Source organism: Toxorhynchites rutilus, chromosome 2 (assembly GCF_029784135.1).
Source record: "Toxorhynchites rutilus septentrionalis strain SRP chromosome 2, ASM2978413v1, whole genome shotgun sequence".
In the NCBI taxonomy this organism is placed as follows: Eukaryota; Metazoa; Arthropoda; class Insecta; order Diptera; family Culicidae; genus Toxorhynchites; species Toxorhynchites rutilus.
In genome coordinates this window covers 343570865-343591959 of record NC_073745.1, presented here as the reverse complement: position 1 = coordinate 343591959, position 21095 = coordinate 343570865, and the positions used below count along the sequence as shown (strand labels likewise).

Sequence of the window (21095 nt, the reverse complement as noted above, 5' to 3'; positions counted from 1 at the left end):
CAACGTGGCGAAGACATTTTGTGTGTTGATTGGTTGTTGTTGTTGGGCCAGTGGAGAAGCGCCCTTTAAAATATCCGCAAAAGTGCGTTTCGAGCGTTCCTTCAAAGAGCGCTTCTGTTTCTCCCAGCGACTCTCGTAATTTTCACAAACTGAGAGCTCTTGTGGGGATCCCCCGCAATATGGACATTTATGCTCAGTCGCACTGCAGGATTTCCCCTCATGTTGCTCTCCGCAAGTGGCACAGCGCTCCTTGTTGGCACAATAATCCGAAGTGTGACCAACTGACTTGCATTTGTTGCAAGTCATGAGCTTTGGCACGAAGAGTCGCACAGGTAGTCTCAATTTGTCCACCATAACGTAGTCAGGGAGGGCGGCACCAGCAAAGGTGACTCGAAACGAGTCGGACGGCGTAAATTTAGTTTGGTCCCCATCATGGGAAAGTTTCCCGAGTTGGCGACAGTCCAAGATTTTCACTTCCATTGAGGGGAGCTTCTTGAACTTGCCTTTTCCTTCTGCTTTTATTTGTTCGCTCGTCAGACCCGTTTCAGTTATCACCCCCTCAATTTCTACGTTATGGGAGGGTATAAATGTTCGATATTCGAGAGTGAAATGTTGATCAGCAACAATCTCGTTTGCGTGTTTCCGTTCATTCACGACAACTCGCAATTTGTTCGGTCTAACCCTGCGAATTTCAGATACAGAAGTGTATCTGGCCAGATCTTTCATGATCTGAATCACGTTAAGGTTTTTTCCTTTCGGTTTTGGCCGGAGGAAAACAACCCAAGGGCCAGTTCCAGGTGCATCTTCTGGATAAACTCTGACACGTGGAGCGGAGACAACAGAGGGGGAAGACGAGGACGAGGACGAGGACGAGGACGAGGACGAGGATGAGGATGAGGACGAGGACGAGGATTGGGTTGGTTCGGAAGCATCAGAAGGGGGAAGCGAAATCGATGATGGGAGAGGGGGAGTGGAAGTAACAGTGGGTTGAGAAGGGAGGCTTGCAATTTTCTTAGAGGGGGGCTTGGTAGGATGAGCGGATTCGTCCCCAGAAGAATTATCTTCCTTATGAGGGACTCGTTTATGTTTTTTCCCAGATCTTATATGAGATTCATTATCGGAGATCTCCATCTCTGGAGATCCTCCACTATTCTCCATTTTACAAAAATTTCTGTCTTATTTCTAAATTATTATTGATTTTAACAATAATCTTAAAAAAAAATAGCAAAAAAAAAAAATATGATAATAATATCAAACAAATGAATTGAATAATAATATTAATAATAAATATGTGTACCTTAATATATAAGTTGTTCCAATAATGCGCTCTACTGCCCTAATCAGGGAGAGACAGAGGCTACGCGCTACGGAGACAACACAATAGCGCAAGAATAGCTTACGCAGCCACGTGATGATGAATCCCGTTTGCGACAGTCACGCGATGACGATCCCGTTATGCCGAATCAGTTCAACAGCCGCAATCCGGCTCGCTGCAAGAGCGCTGCTTCCTTTGTTCCTTTCGTCCACTTCACAAAAGGTCAGGTCGAAAGCGGACAGCAATGACCTTCACTCGTACCAATAGCACAATAGCAAAAGTGGCAACGCACAATACCGACACTGAACTTTACTCGTCAAGAGTTGGATAGCGAATGCGTTTCGTCGTTGATTACATTGAATATGAAGTTTATGAGGAAGAAACAAAGAGTTGTTAAAAATACTTCTTTCGTGATATTTTGGGGCACAGTACAAATGAAATCATGAAGCTGATTCATTTTTAATGGATAATTATAGTTGTTGCCGCCGCAAAATACCCCTGGAAATCCGGACGACTTAGCTAACCCTGCACAATGAAGACAGCCGACCGTTCCAAGAGTGTGACATTTCACTCTATTGTTTATGCCGATGTTTACAATTGATGCTTTGAATGCGAGAGAAAATTTCAGGAATTTGGATATTAAATTAATCAGAATATAATATTTTAAATCATTCATAGAGATATAGTGAGCGATCGATCGTGAGTTCAAAACTCAGGGCCCCCATTGACCATCTTTGTGTTGTTACAGAATAACTACGTCCATGCAACAATCATCAGCGATGGAGGTCGATCCACGGTCGAAATAAGATCGATTCATCCATACAACTGCTCTGCTCTGCAAGAAACATTGGGCTGCTGTTCTATAAATAACTCAACAATGGATCAACGACTGTCTCCGCTGTCCAGTCTTAATTGGATAATGGATGAACAGATAGAAAACTCTTACGCCTAAATGGCTACTGTGTAAATTTGTACCATTTGCAATGGTATAGAAGGGAATACTCTAACGCCGAAAAATGGCAACTGTGTAATGTGCTAATTATAGATATGATAAATATGTGACATGTACACGATTAAAATTCGGCTCTGTTACAGCTAAAATGCCAATGAGCCTAAAATAAACAAAAGGGATAAAAAAAATAGAGATATACGAAGTAGGTACATAGCAAACCAAATCAATATTTAAAGCAGAGACTAATGAATTATATAAAAGTTTTCGACCTAGGCGAATTTGATTTATAGAGTACACGCGAATCGGGGGTATTTCTTGGTGTTGAGTACTTTTGTACTCGCTTGTAGTGATCCCCGATTTCCCCGAATAATCGATTAATCGATTAATCGTCACACTGAGAGAAATAATTTGTTAAACTTATATCTCTCATTCGCTATAAATCCATTTGGAATCTGCCCATTCCGTCTGAAAATCAATTATTATCTTTTCCGCTCCCCTAAACTCGTTAACGGGGCTTCAGATTCTGGACTGGTCAGCTTGTTTACCAGATCAAAACCCTATCAAGAACATATGAGGAGTGATCGTACGAGTAGTAGATGCAGCTTACAAGCAGTATGAGTGATTTGAAGAGCTTAAACTGGCAGTATCCTATGCGTAGTACGAGATATACACTACAACATGGCGCAGCTTGGTCAAAATCACCCCGAATGGGTTTTTTAACTGATTGGGAACTAAAGATGACATACGAATTAGAAACTTATAGTAATTCATGTGGAATTGACGTTAATTTTGTAAAAGAGTGAGAGTATTCAAAAAAATTCGATGCATCCTGAAATAATATTCGAAGTGTAAAACAAGTGGATTGCATAATATAATTGCGTAGTTCTACGTCGAAAATGCAGTCGTGTCCTAGATACAACCCCTTACAATTTTTTTATCTTAAGAATTCAATGATGATGGCCAAATAAACCGTGTGTTACACGCATTTTGCTTGTAAATAATAAAATCGTTATCCTTTTTAGTTTTCACCAAGAGTTCCGTCCAAAGCAATCTGATTTCCGCATGTATTCTGTCCAGCTACACATCATTCGTTCCCAAACTGTTCATTCAGAATCATCTCGTATGACGAACAAGCGTTTATTTAAAAAAAGTTATGATAAAAAAAATAATAAAAATTTAAAAAATATAATATTAAATAAATAATAGAATAAAATTTCCAGAGGGTAATCATATTATTAGTCCTTGAAACCAGTTGCATTTTCGGTGAAATGTGAAATGTGAAAATATCATCTTGGTATTGCTAAAATAATACACAAATATAACACTTTTATTCGAATTTCCCGCCGTGGTTCCACAAATATTCACTGCACACTGTCTCATTATACTCATACGTTGCGCGAACTCCAAAAATGGATGCTAGATGCTAGATGCTTTAAATTGTCACAAAAAGTAAGATCTGTGCCTAGAAACACGGATGTGAACTTGACGTAGGACTGTAATTGCTTTTTTTTTAGTTTAGATCTTTTAACTGTTCCTAATTGTGGTTCTGAAAAGAGCCGTATGTTATAGGAACTGGTAAACGGGTTGTAAGAGTTGAAGTGATGTAAGAAATTCAGAACCAAAATAATACCGATAATCAACAGTAAACAAATTATACTTACCCACTCATAGCCAAAACATTGAAGCAGGTAGTCATATGACATCGTTGTGTAAATCATAGACTACAAAATCTACCCATGACTACCTCTATCTCTGTGTATTTAAACTCGAAGTACTTCGTGTTGGACATTCAGAGCACGAAACATCCTCAAACATTCACCATGGTTTTGCCGCAAACTGTTGTCATTCCGGAGCATACCCTGGACTACTTGGCTAATACATATATATTGTGTATGTCGCCGAGCGATCGTAAAGATACGTATCGTATCTGCATCCAAATGAGGAAAGCTTACTGGTACTACTTGGATCATATTTGTTCTACGCCCCCGCAGAAGTATACCCTGAAGAAATTCATGCTTGATCTCTTCAAACACGTCCCATTCCTGAAACGCAAGAAGAAATGGATCGACGGAATGTTGACGAAATTCTCAAATCGGCAGATGAACTTACCCGTGAATGGCGCTATTATATTATCGCAGGATTTGACGCACGTACTGCTGGTGGAATCATTCACGGGGAAATGGGGATTCCCCAAAGGCAAATCGGAGGATAATGAGGACCCGTTCGCTTGTGCCGTCCGCGAGGTTTACGAAGAGGTCGGTTACACGATAAAAGCCGATGTCGGCCAGTTGGTCTACATAGAGAAGAAACACAGAAGGTACCAGAACTCACGGCTGTATATCATACCAAATGTTTCTCAGAATACGGTTTTTCGAACACAAACCAAAAATGAGATACGACAGATAAAATGGTTTCCGATCAACACATTACCGGATAGTGGTGACAGCGGTGATATATGCATCAAGGAGGGATTGAAATTCTTCAGAGTGCATCAATATATAGCGCAAGTGAAGGAATGGATCGAGACGCAGTACGAAATTAAAAGAGCAAAGTGGAGAGCACATATCGCTACGACCAGGAGAGATCGTTGCAGCCAAAGATATGTTCCTGACCAGTTTTACTTTAGGAACCACCAGAGCTGCAACGTCAATTGCAACTATAGGTTTGCTTGTTCGTAACGTCAGTTTCGTCCACCTTGTTGTTCAAAATCGACCATTCATAAATCCATGCTGTCGGCAAATGGAAAGGAGTTCGTGTACGTTTGCCCGCCTCGAAAAAATGTAAGAATTGTGAACGAAGGCTTACTAAGCATGTTGATGCCCTGCTCGAATCTGGGTCATGCGGATAGAATCAAATTGGTTGTCAAGAAGAATCCAATCGAAATGACAAAAGAGATCCAATAATCAGGAGGGGAAAAAAGTGCTACTAAACCACTACATAGAGAAAATATTGTTATGAAAGGCAAAAACAATCGAATTAAATAAAATGAATGAACTACATTTTTTTTATCAATCAATGCTAGTGTTTGAAATCATGAAAGCACAACTGACACTTTGAACTTCGAATTTTGAAGAAGGAATTACCCAAATTACAATAATTATTTCAATTTCAATTTGGAATTATCGTTTGATCAAAAAAGGTAAATAAACAAAGCCTGAGTCACGAAAACGTTTACTCCTTTCATAGGAGAAACGTTTGACAGCATGGGAAAAACAGACGGCATAGGGTAAAAAGCTGTCAGAAATGCACTTGCAAAATAGATTTGATTGAGTCCGCATGACCCAGACTTAAACCCAACAACGGGAGGGATGCAAGCAGCGAGTATAATCGTAAAAACATATTCGTCAAATTATTGATTTGTTTTAGTTCGTCACTGTTTGTATTTGCGCTCAAAATATGCTTCCGTCTAATGGTATATAGTATAGCATATATCGCAGTAAAGGTCCTGGAATTCGGGAAAGACGAATAAAAGACATTTTCCTTTGCGATTTTGTTTTCTCTAAAGACTAACTGTTGTTTCACCAAGCAGTGGACTGTATTCTGCGATCATGTTTGTGCGTGTTCGATTGCAAATTTTCCACAGCCGCCCATGCGGCTGACACGCAAGATCAACGAATCTGCAAATCTCAACCAATGTAGCAGTTGTGCTACTTAGGAGAGAGTGCGTTTCCACGGAATGATTCCGAGCGGCCCAGTGCCGCGTGCAATGCGAGGTATGGAAAATTCCATAACACTTTGGTCCTGTTAGGGACCAATCCAAAACACAAAACTGTACCACGGACCGATTAAGGGATTAACTAGTTGATAGCAAATTAAAGTATTTATTACTTTGTACACATTTTATATTTACAGCAAAATTTACAAGATCAAATATCAAACTTTCTTTTAAGCTCTTTCTTCTATCGTGAGTTCAGCACATAAAATAAACCTCTTCCTTTGGCGGTTGAAATAGAACTCCCTCCCTGCACGCAGTGCAGTTTGCTTGCGCTCGCAATGCACTCTCCCACGGGTGGGGCGTATGTTGGTGTTTGTGTCCTCGCGATCGTCCTTTCGTTGCGTTCCTTCCTCTGCCATCCTGTCGGTCGTACTTTCAGTGCGCTGCGCTGAGCGGTGGACTGAACACTAACAGTGGGCACAAAAAATCCATTTGAAATCAAAATGTTCCTGAAAAAATCATAGGAGGTTGTGTCCAAGATACGACCGCATTGTTGACGTAGAACTACGCTGTTATTTTTTATAAGTCGCTTGTTTATACCTTCGGATATTATTCTAAAATGCTGTGACATTTTAGAAACAACTGCTTAGTATAATAATCCCTGAAATGTTTTTTTCATTGTAGAATAAGTTGACGATAATTGATTGATGATTCATTCGTGCCATCGCACAACAATACACTAGCTGATCGTATGTCGCAATTTATTTCATGTCAATGCATTGAAAATTTATCTCGAACGCCATTCCGGTGACCTTTTTCGCAATTGACATCGACTCGGTCGATTGTTGCACCAGCACCATTATTCCACATCTCATAACTACATCAATATATATTTGGCACTGCATGGAAACAACAACAATGACAACACTAGCAAGTATCAAATATCATGCTACATGTTATTTAATATTGCCTCAAAGGAATCACACCTCTAGGCATCGTTCGTACAACATAAACCAAGCACCAAACAAGCGTTCGCCATAGCATGCATTCAGAGCCATATATTGGTGGCTTGAAACTACTAGGAATATAAACACTTCTCATCATTTTGCGCTATTCTCAGAAGAAACGCTTCGGTTAATATTACTGGCCTCGAAAAAAATTGCATTACTTTCTCATGCTCGAGAGAAGCGCAGCTGTCACCCTTAGTGGAGGAAGATTTGCTACTGGCAAGCGAAACCTTATCACATACAAAATTCCAGAACGACATTTACTTTCTTGGTGACTCTACAAGCGAAATAAACTCTTTTTGTTAATAACAACCTCGAAAACAGCAGCTATGCTTCATTATGATCAATATTAGCGCAAATGCAATCCTAGTTGAAGGCAGTTTTGCGACTGGCACGCAAACCCAAATAACATATAACATATCAGTGAGACATTCAAGATGCTCGAACAACCTTAACGCCTGCTTCGCCAAAACGTCAGTTTAATGAATTGATGCATTCTCAAAGGCATCAACGAATCCCTTATAATGACGGAAAACAAACAATGTTAACTGCTTGGAAAAAGACTGAATTATGCCACACAGCTTGTACTCTGCTGTAACACCCATCAATGCGAATTCGCTGATGAGTTCGTCAAGAGCGACCGCCTTCACCACCAGCGGGGGAAGCTTGATTTTGGTTGCTGCCTGGGTAACGGCGTTTTAGCGTTTTACACTCGCGAAGGCTCTATTCAGTGCGAGCGCTTTTCACTGCACCAACATCGCGTGCATCATTAGATGACGCTTGATGTTTCATTGCCCCTGGCAATGCGTTCGTTTTTTGCAGGTCTCGAGCCTGTCTTCCTCTTCTTCTTGCTCATCACACACTACGCGAAGAGTCCAATTTATGACGTGGAAAGAAAAGCACACGATACGACTAACGCGAAAAACGAATAAAAAAACCAAACGACGATATCCAAGTGGGATTACCACTGGTGGGGTCCAATCTTAGATCGAAGCGCAGCGAAAGCAAAGTGAACTGGATTGCTCAACAGTCCGATGCCGAATGAAAGTTTGCCTCAGTGAGATCCACTGTTTATACCAGTGATGGCCAAACGGTGATCCGCGGTCTACCAGTCGCCCGCGTAGGTATTCCTAGGCGCCCGACAGCTGGTCTAGGATAGTGTCACCTCCAAATGCAATAGAATAAATATCTCTTCACCTTTTGTCGTGATCATTTTTTAAGGGGTTTATGCTAACCTCAATAAAACAAATTAGTTGTAAGAGTAGATATTTCCTCATTAAAGTTTCGGTTTTATTTTTTTCAGGTTGTTAGTTCTTTAATATTAACTCATCCAGTTGTTCGACCACTTCTAATGAAGTAAAAATTGTCACTAGGAATAATTTCAACAATTTGTTAAACGGCCAATTGAAAATGTTGGAAACATCCGACATAAGGTTTTAAAAATCGATGAAAACCAAACTTTCGAAGAAAACTTCGCTTTTGAAGACTGCGCTCGCGAGTTTGAATGAAGTATTGTCATTTTAATTTCAAAAGTAAATTTTAAGTAATGAGAATCAAATGTGCAGATTATTTTTTTCAAGAAACATAGTCATGAATAGAACAGTGATGAATGAGAAATTATAAATTTTAAAATTGAATGTTGGACCCTCTTATGTAATTCAGAGTTTTACTCGTTAGCTCTATTTTACTGTTATAGATACAGTCGGGTTGACGTGCTCCCGTGGCCGAGTGGTTAGCGTCATAACTAACATGCCGGGTGTTCGGGTTCGATTCCCGTTCTGGTCGGGGGAATTTTTCGTCAAAGAAATTTCCTCCGACTTGCACTGTGATCACGCGTATTCTAGAGCTTGCCATTCAGAATGCATTCAAGGCGTGTTATTTGGCATAGAAATCTCAACTAAGTATGTACTAATAAAAAATGACGCAAGTAATACTACGCTGAGACGGCGAAGTTCCTCTAGGAACGTTAGTGCCATTGAAGAAGAAGAAGAAGAAGAATATACAGTCGGGTGGAAGATGCCGGCACAATTTTTCGAGCTATTTGGTTTGCTTGCTGCATTCCTGATGCTTTGCTTTAGGAAACATTGCGGTAAAGTTTCAAAATATGCAATTCGCCGACGCTCGAGAAAGAACTCAATTTTATAAGATTCTATCTATTCTATCCATAATGACAGTGATAGTTATAGGGGTCGAATTGATTGTTCGACCCAATTTACATAATAGGGGCTAACATTTCCGATAGATAGTTCTTATACTTCTTGTTAATTGGTTAATTGGTCTCACAGACCGAGAATCAATGATTTTCATTTAATTAGAAAAAGTGGTTCACCCCTAATTGGACATCTAGCCAATTGAGCAGACCTGTAATACAATACGAATAATTGGATGTTTTGATATGATTCTCTAATTGGATGTTTTTGTCCTTTGTGCATGTTTTCACAACATGATAAATTTCGAAACTCGAAACCATTTTCTAAATCCATCCAAAAATGGATGAGCATTGATAGTATCTAAATTTCTTCAATTTACAGCCATTCCATGCCAAACCGATATAGTGGTTCTCAAATTTTCGTGGGAAGTGGAAATTTTGTTCTCTGTCGCAAACCATTATACCCGGATTTTTTAAATTTCCATTTTAGGGTGGTCCGAAAAATCAATTTTTTCCTCTTTTTTCAAAAAATTACTTTTTTTCAAAAAAAATTCTACCCATTAAGCTACCTGCGCAAAAAACATTCTAACTTTAAAAATCATAACTCATGAACTAAAAAAAAGCCTCTCTGATTTTTGGATATGTTATGTGACAAAAAAACTCAGCTTTCAAGAAAAAATATAAAAAAAATATAGCGCCCTTGGTCCCGAGACCATGAAAACTATTATTAATAAATACAATGAATAAATACGAAATAATTACGGTAAACTTTGAAAAATCATAACTTAAAAACAAAAAAAAACGCCTCTCTGGTTTGAAGATATGTTATGTAAAAAATTCTCAGTTTTCCAAGAAAAAATATGAAATATTTTAGCGTCTTTAGTCCTGAGACCATGAAAACTATAAAAAAACAAATACGATCATTAACTATTTTTGAAAAATATCATTTTTTGAAAAAAGTGGAAAAAATTTATTTTTCGGACCATCCTAAAATGGAAATGGTCACCCTAACAAAAAAATAAAAAAATACGGGTCTAATGGATTGGGACAAAGAACAAAATTTCCACTTCCCACGAAAAACTGAGAACCACTATATGGGTTTGACATGGAATGGCTGTTTATATCCCCAATATATTCCCGAAAGACGAAATCGTTTGTTAAATGATGATCCCTATAGGAGCGCTACCCTCAAACTTGAACGGTCAAAATCAATGTTCATTAAAAAACAAATTTTCAAAAATATTTCTACGATCTAAAATATCGAAAAGATCGATTCTCGCAATTTTCTGCAGTACAAAGGATCGATTAAAAAAAACGGAAATCGGAGAGGGAAAGATCGAACTTCTGAATATCGCATGATCGCCCAATCCTAGTTCAAACTTTGTTTTATTGTCTAGTATTAAAATCATTTTCTAATGACTTTTTGATGCAGTCAACGTTGGTAGCCCGCAGCCTAACATTTGAACAATTAGTCGCCCGTAATGCCCAAAAGTTTGGCCACCACTGGTTTATACTCTAGGCAAGTATTCCCCTTCATTCTTCTACTTTTCCTTTGTTCACGGAGACTTTAAATCATACGATTTTCCCTCCGTTGGTCGTCGATAAGTTGCTCGTTATTGATAGCTCTGTTCGGGAAAGCACACAAATGGACAGAACAAATGTATGGGAAAATGGAAACGCTTAAAGTTTTTATGAATTTTAACCATTTACAAACCAGGGGATTCTAATGTATAGCATATTAAACAAATCTTAAGGAATTTCCGATTCGTTTAGTATGTAAATCGCCAAAATCCGTTCGCGGCAAAAAAAGTTATTAGCATTAACTTTATTTCATAAAAACGTGACCTGTTTTCTGATTTGGCACCCTTAATGAAAGACGTAGTTCTACGTCAAAAACAAAAAAAAATATTTTTGTTGATGTTTTGTTTTGTAAATTCGTTCTGCCGAGTCAGCTAATAAGACTAATAATAAAAATAAGACAATGGAAAGAACGCACAATACTATTGTTGTAGTGGACAGAGAAAAAGCTGATTTTGATAGGTTTATGGTGAAGTTAGGTGAAGCACTTCATAGTTAAAGCTATCAAAATCAGCTTTTTCTCTGTCCACTACAACAATAATATTGTGCGTTCTTTCCATTGTCTTATTTTTATTATTAGTCTTACTAGCTGACCCGGCAAACTTCGTCCCGCCCAAAATTTGTTTTTACATCCGCTTTACAAGTACACGCGAATCGGGGGTATTTCTTGGTGTTGAGTACTTTTGTACTCGCTTGTAGTGATCCCCGATTTTCGAAATTATTCGTTCATCAATTAATCGTAAATAAATACTTTTCAGCAGTTTGTAATTCGATACGATTCATCGACCCAAATAATCGATTAATCGATTAATCGTCACACTGAGAGAAATAATTTGTTAAACTTATATTTCTCATTTGCTATAAATCCATTTGGAATCTGCCCATTCCGTCTGAAAATCAATTATTATCTTTTACGCTCCCCTAAACTCGTAAACGGGGCTTCAGATTCTGGACTGGTCAGCTTGTTTACCAGATCAAAACCCTATCAAGAACATATGAGGAGTGATCGTACGAGTAGTAGATGCAGCTTACAAGCAGCATGAGTGATTTGGAGAGCTTAAACTGGCAGTATCCTATGCGTAGTACGAGATATACACTACAACATGGCGCAGCTTGGTCAAAATCACCCCGAATGGGTTTTTTAACTGATTGAGAACTAAAGATGACACACGAATTAGAAAATTATAGTAATTCATGTGGAATTGACGTTAATTTTGTAAAAGAGTGAGAGTATTCAAAAAAATTCGATGCATCCTGAAATAATATTCGAAGCGTAAAACAAGTGGATTGCATAATATAATTGCGTAGTTCTACGTCGAAAATGCAGTCGTGTCCTAGATACCACCCCTTACAATTTTTTTATCTTAAGAATTCAATGATGATGGCCAAATAAACCGTGTGTTACACGCATTTTGCTTGTAAATAATAAAATCGTTATCCTTTTTAGTTTTCACCAAGAGTTCCGTCCAAAGCAATCTGATTTCCGCATGTATTCTGTCCAGCTACACATCATTCGTTCCCAAACTGTTCATTCAGAATCATCTCGTATGACGAACAAGCGTTTATTTTAAAAAGTTATGATAAAAAATAATAATAAAAATTTAAAAAATATAATATTAAATAAATAATAGAATAAAATTTCCAGAGGGTAATCATATTATTAGTCCTTGAAACCAGTTGCATTTTCGGTGAAATGTGAAATGTGAAAATATCATCTTGGTATTGCTAAAATAATACACAAATATAACACTTTTATTCGAATTTCCCGCCGTGGTTCCACAAATATTCACTGCACACTGTCTCATTATACTCATACGTTGCGCGAACTCCAAAAATGGATGTTAGATGCTAGATGCTTTAAATTGTCACAAAAAGTAAGATCTGTGCCTAGAAACACGGATGTGAACTTGACGTAGGACTGTAATTGCTTTTTTTTAGTTTAGATCTTTTAACTGTTCCTAATTGTGGTTCTGAAAAGAGCCGTATGTTATAAGAACTGGTAAACGGGTTGTAAGAGTTGAAGTGATGTAAGAAATTCAGAACCAAAATAATACCGATAATCAACAGTAAACAAATTATACTTACCCACTCATAGCCAAAACATTGAAGCAGGTAGTCATATGACATCGTTGTGTAAATCATAGACTACAAAATCTACCCATGACTACCTCTATCTCTGTGTATTTAAACTCGAAGTACTTCGTGTTGAACATTCAGAGCACGAAACATCCTCAAACATTCACCATGGTTTTGCCGCAAACTGTTGTCATTCCGGAGCATACCCTGGACTACTTGGCTAATACATATATATTGTGTATGTCGCCGAGCGATCGTAAAGATACGTATCGTATCTGCAGCCAAATGAGGAAAGCTTACTGGTACTACTTGGATCATATTTGTTCTACGCCCCCGCAGAAGTATACCCTGAAGAAATTCATGCTTGATCTCTTCAAACACGTCCCATTCCTGAAACGCAAGAAGAAATGGATCGACGGAATGTTGACGAAATTCTCAAATCGGCAGATGAACTTACCCGTGAATGGCGCTATTATATTATCGCAGGATTTGACGCACGTACTGCTGGTGGAATCATTCACGGGGAAATGGGGATTCCCCAAAGGCAAATCGGAGGATAATGAGGACCCGTTCGCTTGTGCCGTCCGCGAGGTTTACGAAGAGGTCGGTTACACGATAAAAGCCGATGTCGGCCAGTTGGTCTACATAGAGAAGAAACACAGAAGGTACCAGAACTCACGGCTGTATATCATACCAAATGTTTCTCAGAATACGGTTTTTCGAACACAAACCAAAAATGAGATACGACAGATAAAATGGTTTCCGATCAACACATTACCGGATAGTGGTGACAGCGGTGATATATGCATCAAGGAGGGATTGAAATTCTTCAGAGTGCATCAATATATAGCGCAAGTGAAGGAATGGATCGAGACGCAGTACGAAATTAAAAGAGCAAAGTGGAGAGCACATATCGCTACGACCAGGAGAGATCGTTGCAGCCAAAGATATGTTCCTGACCAGTTTTACTTTAGGAACCACCAGAGCTCGTCAATTGCAACTATAGGTTTGCTTGTTCGTAACGTCAGTTTCGTCCACCTTGTTGTTCAAAATCGACCATTCATAAATCCATGCTGTCGGCAAATGGAAAGGAGTTCGTGTACGTTTGCCCGCCTCGAAAAAATGTAAGAATTGTGAACGAAGGCTTACTATGCATGTTCATGCGGGTCATGCGGATAGAATCAAATTGGTTATCAAGAAGAATCCAATCGAAATGTCAAAAGAGATCCAATAATCAGGAGGGGAAAAAAGTGCTACTTACTTTTCTTATAAAAAACCACTACATAGAGAAAATATTGTTATGAAAGGCAAAAACAATCGAATTAAATAAAATGAATGAACTACATTTTTTTTTATCAATCAATGCTAGTGTTTGAAATCATGAAAGCACAACTGACACTTTGAACTTCGAATTTTGAAGAAGGAATTACCCAAATTACAATAATTATTTCAATTTCAATTTGGAATTATCGTTTGATCAAAAAAGGTAAATAAACAAAGCCTGAGTCACGAAAACGTTTACTCCTTTCATAGGAGAAACGTTTGACAGCATGGGAAAAACAGACGGCATAGGGTAAAAAGCTGTCAGAAATGCACTTGCAAAATAGATTTGATTGAGTCCGCATGACCCAGACTTAAACCCAACAACGGGAGGGATGCAAGCAGCGAGTATAATCGTAAAAACATATTCGTCAAATTATTGATTTGTTTTAGTTCGTCACTGTTTGTATTTGCGCTCAAAATATGCTTCCGTCTAATGGTATATAGTATAGCATATATCGCAGTAAAGGTCCTGGAATTCGGGAAAGACGAATAAAAGACATTTTCCTTTGCGATTTTGTTTTCTCTAAAGACTAACTGTTGTTTCACCAAGCAGTGGACTGTATTCTGCGATCATGTTTGTGCGTGTTCGATTGCAAATTTTCCACAGCCGCCCATGCGGCTGACACGCAAGATCAACGAATCTGCAAATCTCAACCAAAGTAGCAGTTGTGCTACTTAGGAGAGAGTGCGTTTCCACGGAATGATTCCGAGCGGCCCAGTGCCGCGTGCAATGCGAGGTATGGAAAATTCCATAACACTTTGGTCCTGTTAGGGACCAATCCAAAACACAAAACTGTACCACGGACCGATTAAGGGATTAACTAGTTGATAGCAAATTAAAGTATTTATTACTTTGTACACATTTTATATTTACAGCAAAATTTACAAGATCAAATATCAAACTTTCTTTTAAGCTCTTTCTTCTATCGTGAGTTCAGCACATAAAATAAACCTCTTCCTTTGGCGGTTGAAATAGAACTCCCTCCCTGCACGCAGTGCAGTTTGCTTGCGCTCGCAATGCACTCTCCCACGGGTGGGGCGTATGTTGGTGTTTGTGTCCTCGCGATCGTCCTTTCGTTGCGTTCCTTCCTCTGCCATCCTGTCGGTCGTACTTTCAGTGCGCTGCGCTGAGCGGTGGACTGAACACTAACAGTGGGCACAAAAAATCCATTTGAAATCAAAATGTTCCTGAAAAAATCATAGGAGGTTGTGTCCAAGATACGACCGCATTGTTGACGTAGAACTACGCTGTTATTTTTTATAAGTCGCTTGTTTATACCTTCGGATATTATTCTAAAATGCTGTGACATTTTAGAAACAACTGCTTAGTATAATAATCCCTGAAATGTTTTTTTAATTGTAGAATAAGTTGACGATAATTGATTGATGATTCATTCGTGCCATCGCACAACAATACACTAGCTGATCGTATGTCGCAATTTATTTCATGTCAATGCATTGAAAATTTATCTCGAACGCCATTCCGGTGACCTTTTTCGCAATTGACATCGACTCGGTCGATTGTTGCACCAGCACCATTATTCCACATCTCATAACTACATCAATATATATTTGGCACTGCATGGAAACAACAACAATGACAACACTAGCAAGTATCAAATATCATGCTACATGTTATTTAATATTGCCTCAAAGGAATCACACCTCTAGGCATCGTTCGTACAACATAAACCAAGCACCAAACAAGCGTTCGCCATAGCATGCATTCAGAGCCATATATTGGTGGCTTGAAACTACTAGGAATATAAACACTTCTCATCATTTTGCGCTATTCTCAGAAGAAACGCTTCGGTTAATATTACTGGCCTCGATAAAAATTGCATTACTTTCTCATGCTCGAGAGAAGCGCAGCTGTCACCCTTAGTGGAGGAAGATTTGCTACTGGCAAGCGAAACCTTATCACATACAAAATTCCAGAACGACATTTACTTTCTTGGTGACTCTACAAGCGAAATAAACTCTTTTTGTTAATAACAACCTCGAAAACAGCAGCTATGCTTCATTATGATCAATATTAGCGCAAATGCAATCCTAGTTGAAGGCAGTTTTGCGACTGGCACGCAAACCCAAATAACATATAACATATCAGTGAGACATTCAAGATGCTCGAACAACCTTAACGCCTGCTTCGCCAAAACGTCAGTTTAATGAATTGATGCATTCTCAAAGGCATCAACGAATCCCTTATAATGACGGAAAACAAACAATGTTAACTGCTTGGAAAAAGACTGAATTATGCCACACAGCTTGTACTCTGCTGTAACACCCATCAATGCGAATTCGCTGATGAGTTCGTCAAGAGCGACCGCCTTCACCACCAGCGGGGGAAGCTTGATTTTGGTTGCTGCCTGGGTAACGGCGTTTTAGCGTTTTACACTCGCGAAGGCTCTATTCAGTGCGAGCGCTTTTCACTGCACCAACATCGCGTGCATCATTAGATGACGCTTGATGTTTCATTGCCCCTGGCAATGCGTTCGTTTTTTGCAGGTCTCGAGCCTGTCTTCCTCTTCTTCTTGCTCATCACACACTACGCGAAGAGTCCAATTTATGACGTGGAAAGAAAAGCACACGATACGACTAACGCGAAAAACGAATAAAAAAACCAAACGACGATATCCAAGTGGGATTACCACTGGTGGGGTCCAATCTTAGATCGAAGCGCAGCGAAAGCAAAGTGAACTGGATTGCTCAACAGTCCGATGCCGAATGAAAGTTTGCCTCAGTGAGATCCACTGTTTATACCAGTGATGGCCAAACGGTGATCCGCGGTCTACCAGTCGCCCGCGTAGGTATTCCTAGGCGCCCGACAGCTGGTCTAGGATAGTGTCACCTCCAAATGCAATAGAATAAATATCTCTTCACCTTTTGTCGTGATCATTTTTTAAGGGGTTTATGCTAACCTCAATAAAACAAATTAGTTGTAAGAGTAGATATTTCCTCATTAAAGTTTCGGTTTTATTTTTTTCAGGTTGTTAGTTCTTTAATATTAACTCATCCAGTTGTTCGACCACTTCTAATGAAGTAAAAATTGTCACTAGGAATAATTTCAACAATTTGTTAAACGGCCAATTGAAAATGTTGGAAACATCCGACATAAGGTTTTAAAAATCGATGAAAACCAAACTTTCGAAGAAAACTTCGCTTTTGAAGACTGCGCTCGCGAGTTTGAATGAAGTATTGTCATTTTAATTTCAAAAGTAAATTTTAAGTAATGAGAATCAAATGTGCAGATTATTTTTTTCAAGAAACATAGTCATGAATAGAACAGTGATGAATGAGAAATTATAAATTTTAAAATTGAATGTTGGACCCTCTTATGTAATTCAGAGTTTTACTCGTTAGCTCTATTTTACTGTTATAGATACAGTCGGGTTGACGTGCTCCCGTGGCCGAGTGGTTAGCGTCATAACTAACATGCCGGGTGTTCGGGTTCGATTCCCGTTCTGGTCGGGGGAATTTTTCGTCAAAGAAATTTCCTCCGACTTGCACTGTGATCACGCGTATTCTAGAGCTTGCCATTCAGAATGCATTCAAGGCGTGTTATTTGGCATAGAAATCTCAACTAAGTATGTACTAATAAAAAATGACGCAAGTAATACTACGCTGAGACGGCGAAGTTCCTCTAGGAACGTTAGTGCCATTGAAGAAGAAGAAGAAGAAGAATATACAGTCGGGTGGAAGATGCCGGCACAATTTTTCGAGCTATTTGGTTTGCTTGCTGCATTCCTGATGCTTTGCTTTAGGAAACATTGCGGTAAAGTTTCAAAATATGCAATTCGCCGACGCTCGAGAAAGAACTCAATTTTATAAGATTCTATCTATTCTATCCATAATGACAGTGATAGTTATAGGGGTCGAATTGATTGTTCGACCCAATTTACATAATAGGGGCTAACATTTCCGATAGATAGTTCTTATACTTCTTGTTAATTGGTTAATTGGTGTCACAGACCGAGAATCAATGATTTTCATTTAATTAGAAAAAGTGGTTCACCCCTAATTGGACATCTAGCCAATTGAGCAGACCTGTAATACAATACGAATAATTGGATGTTTTGATATGATTCTCTAATTGGATGTTTTTGTCCTTTGTGCATGTTTTCACAACATGATAAATTTCGAAACTCGAAACCATTTTCTAAATCCATCCAAAAATGGATGAGCATTGATAGTATCTAAATTTCTTCAATTTACAGCCATTCCATGCCAAACCGATATAGTGGTTCTCAAATTTTCGTGGGAAGTGGAAATTTTGTTCTCTGTCGCAAACCATTATACCCGGATTTTTTTAATTTCCATTTTAGGGTGGTCCGAAAAATCAATTTTTTCCTCTTTTTTCAAAAAATTACTTTTTTTCAAAAAAAAATCTACCCATTAAGCTACCTGCGCAAAAAACATTCTAACTTTAAAAATCATAACTCATAAACTAAAAAAAAGCCTCTCTGATTTTTGGATATGTTATGTGACAAAAAAACTCAGCTTTCAAGAAAAAATATAAAAAAATATAGCGCCCTTGGTCCCGAGACCATGAAAACTATTATTAATAAATACAATGAATAAATACGAAATAATTACGGTAAACTTTGAAAAATCATAACTTAAAAACAAAAAAAAAACGCCTCTCTGGTTTGAAGATATGTTATGTAAAAAATTCTCAGTTTTCCAAGAAAAAATATGAAATATTTTAGCGTCTTTAGTCCTGAGACCATGAAAACTATAAAAAAACAAATACGATCATTAACTATTTTTGAAAAATATCATTTTTTGAAAAAAGTGGAAAAAATTTATTTTTCGGACCATCCTAAAATGGAAATGGTCACCCTAACAAAAAAATAAAAAAATACGGGTCTAATGGATTGGGACAAAGAACAAAATTTCCACTTCCCACGAAAAACTGAGAACCACTATATGGGTTTGACATGGAATGGCTGTTTATATCCCCAATATATTCCCGAAAGACGAAATCGTTTGTTAAATGATGATCCCTATAGGAGCGCTACCCTCAAACTTGAACGGTCAAAATCAATGTTCATTAAAAAACAAATTTTCAAAAATATTTCTACGATCTAAAATATCAAAAAGATCGATTCTCGCAATTTTCTGCAGTACAAAGGATCGATTAAAAAAAAACGGAAATCGGAGAGGGAAAGATCGATCTTCTGAATATCGCATGATCGCCCAATCCTAGTTCAAACTTTGTTTTATTGTCTAGTATTAAAATCATTTTCTAATGACTTTTTGATGCAGTCAACGTTGGTAGCCCGCAGCCTAACATTTGAACAATTAGTCGCCCGTAATGCCCAAAAGTTTGGCCACCACTGGTTTATACTCTAGGCAAGTATTCCCCTTCATTCTTCTACTTTTCCTTTGTTCACGGAGACTTTAAATCATACGATTTTCCCTCCGTTGGTCGTCGATAAGTTGCTCGTTATTGATAGCTCTGTTCGGGAAAGCACACAAATGGACAGAACAAATGTATGGGAAAATGGAAACGCTTAAAGTTTTTATGAATTTTAACCATTTACAAACCAGGGGATTCTAATGTATAGCATATTAAACAAATCTTAAGGAATTTCCGATTCGTTTAGTATGTAAATCGCCAAAATCCGTTCGCGGCAAAAAAAGTTATTAGCATTAACTTTATTTCATAAAAACGTGACCTGTTTTCTGATTTGGCACCCTTAATGAAAGACGTAGTTCTACGTCAAAAACAAAAAAAAATATTTTTGTTGATGTTTTGTTTTGTAAATTCGTTCTGCCGAGTCAGCTAATAAGACTAATAATAAAAATAAGACAATGGAAAGAACGCACAATACTATTGTTGTAGTGGACAGAGAAAAAGCTGATTTTGATAGGTTTATGGTGAAGTTAGGTGAAGCACTTCATAGTTAAAGCTATCAAAATCAGCTTTTTCTCTGTCCACTACAACAATAATATTGTGCGTTCTTTCCATTGTCTTATTTTTATTATTAGTCTTACTAGCTGACCCGGCAAACTTCGTCCCGCCCAAAATTTGTTTTTACATCCGCTTTACAAGTACACGCGAATCGGGGGTATTTCTTGGTGTTGAGTACTTTTGTACTCGCTTGTAGTGATCCCCGATTTTCGAAATTATTCGTTCATCAATTAATCGTAAATAAATACTTTTCAGCAGTTTGTAATTCGATACGATTCATCGACCCAAATAATCGATTAATCGATTAATCGTCACACTGAGAGAAATAATTTGTTAAACTTATATTTCTCATTTGCTATAAATCCATTTGGAATCTGCCCATTCCGTCTGAAAATCAATTATTATCTTTTACGCTCCCCTAAACTCGTAAACGGGGCTTCAGATTCTGGACTGGTCAGCTTGTTTACCAGATCAAAACCCTATCAAGAACATATGAGGAGTGATCGTACGAGTAGTAGATGCAGCTTACAAGCAGCATGAGTGATTTGGAGAGCTTAAACTGGCAGTATCCTATGCGTAGTACGAGATATACACTACAACATGGCGCAGCTTGGTCAAAATCACCCCGAACGGGTTTTTTTTAACTGATTGAGAACTAAAGATGACCTACGAATTAGAAACTTATAGTAATTCATGTGGAATTGACGTTAATTTTGTAAAAGAGTGAGAGTATTCAAAAAAATTCGATGCATCCTGAAATAATATTCGAAGTGTAAAACAAGTGGATTGCATAATATAATTGCGTAGTTCTACGTCGAAAATGCAGTCGTGTGCTAGATACAACCTCTTACAATTTTTTTATCTTAAGAATACAATGATGATGGCCAAATAAACCGTGTGTTACACGCATTTTGCTTGTAAATAATAAAATCGTTATCCTTTTTAGTTTTCACCAAGAGTTCCGTCCAAAGCAATCTGATTTCCGCATGTATTCTGTCCAGCTACACATCATTCGTTCCCAAACTGTTCATTCAGAATCATCTCGTATGACGAACAAGCGTTTATTTTAAAAAGTTATGATAAAAAAAATAATAAAAATTTAAAAAATATAATATTAAATAAA

General features: G+C 38.1%; 3 protein-coding genes across 4 annotated transcripts in view; all 3 read left to right on the top strand.

Annotated features, from left to right (window-relative positions):
- The window catches only part of LOC129765486 (SPARC-related modular calcium-binding protein 2), a 129568-nt gene that overhangs the window by 16699 nt on the left and 91774 nt on the right, over window positions 1-21095 (top strand). The gene's annotated exons all lie outside the window — the stretch shown is intronic.
- Window positions 4004-4945, top strand: LOC129767167 (m7GpppN-mRNA hydrolase-like). Its single transcript, XM_055767790.1, has one exon. The coding sequence runs from the start codon at window positions 4004-4006 to the stop codon at window positions 4943-4945; it is 942 nt and encodes a 313-aa protein (XP_055623765.1).
- Window positions 12901-13486, top strand: LOC129767166 (m7GpppN-mRNA hydrolase-like). Its single transcript, XM_055767789.1, has 2 exons — window positions 12901-13397; window positions 13441-13486. The coding sequence occupies exons 1-2, from the start codon at window positions 12901-12903 to the stop codon at window positions 13484-13486; spliced, it is 543 nt and encodes a 180-aa protein (XP_055623764.1).

Coding starts and splice junctions, on each gene's coding strand:
- LOC129767167 (XM_055767790.1), top strand. CDS start 4,004: ATGACTACCTCTATCTCTGTGTATTTAAACTCGAAGTACTTCGTGTTG.
- LOC129767166 (XM_055767789.1), top strand. CDS start 12,901: ATGGTTTTGCCGCAAACTGTTGTCATTCCGGAGCATACCCTGGACTAC. Junction 13,398..13,440: donor ATAGAGAAGAAACACAGAAG/GTACCAGAACTC, acceptor AATGTTTCTCAG/AATACGGTTTTTCGAACACA.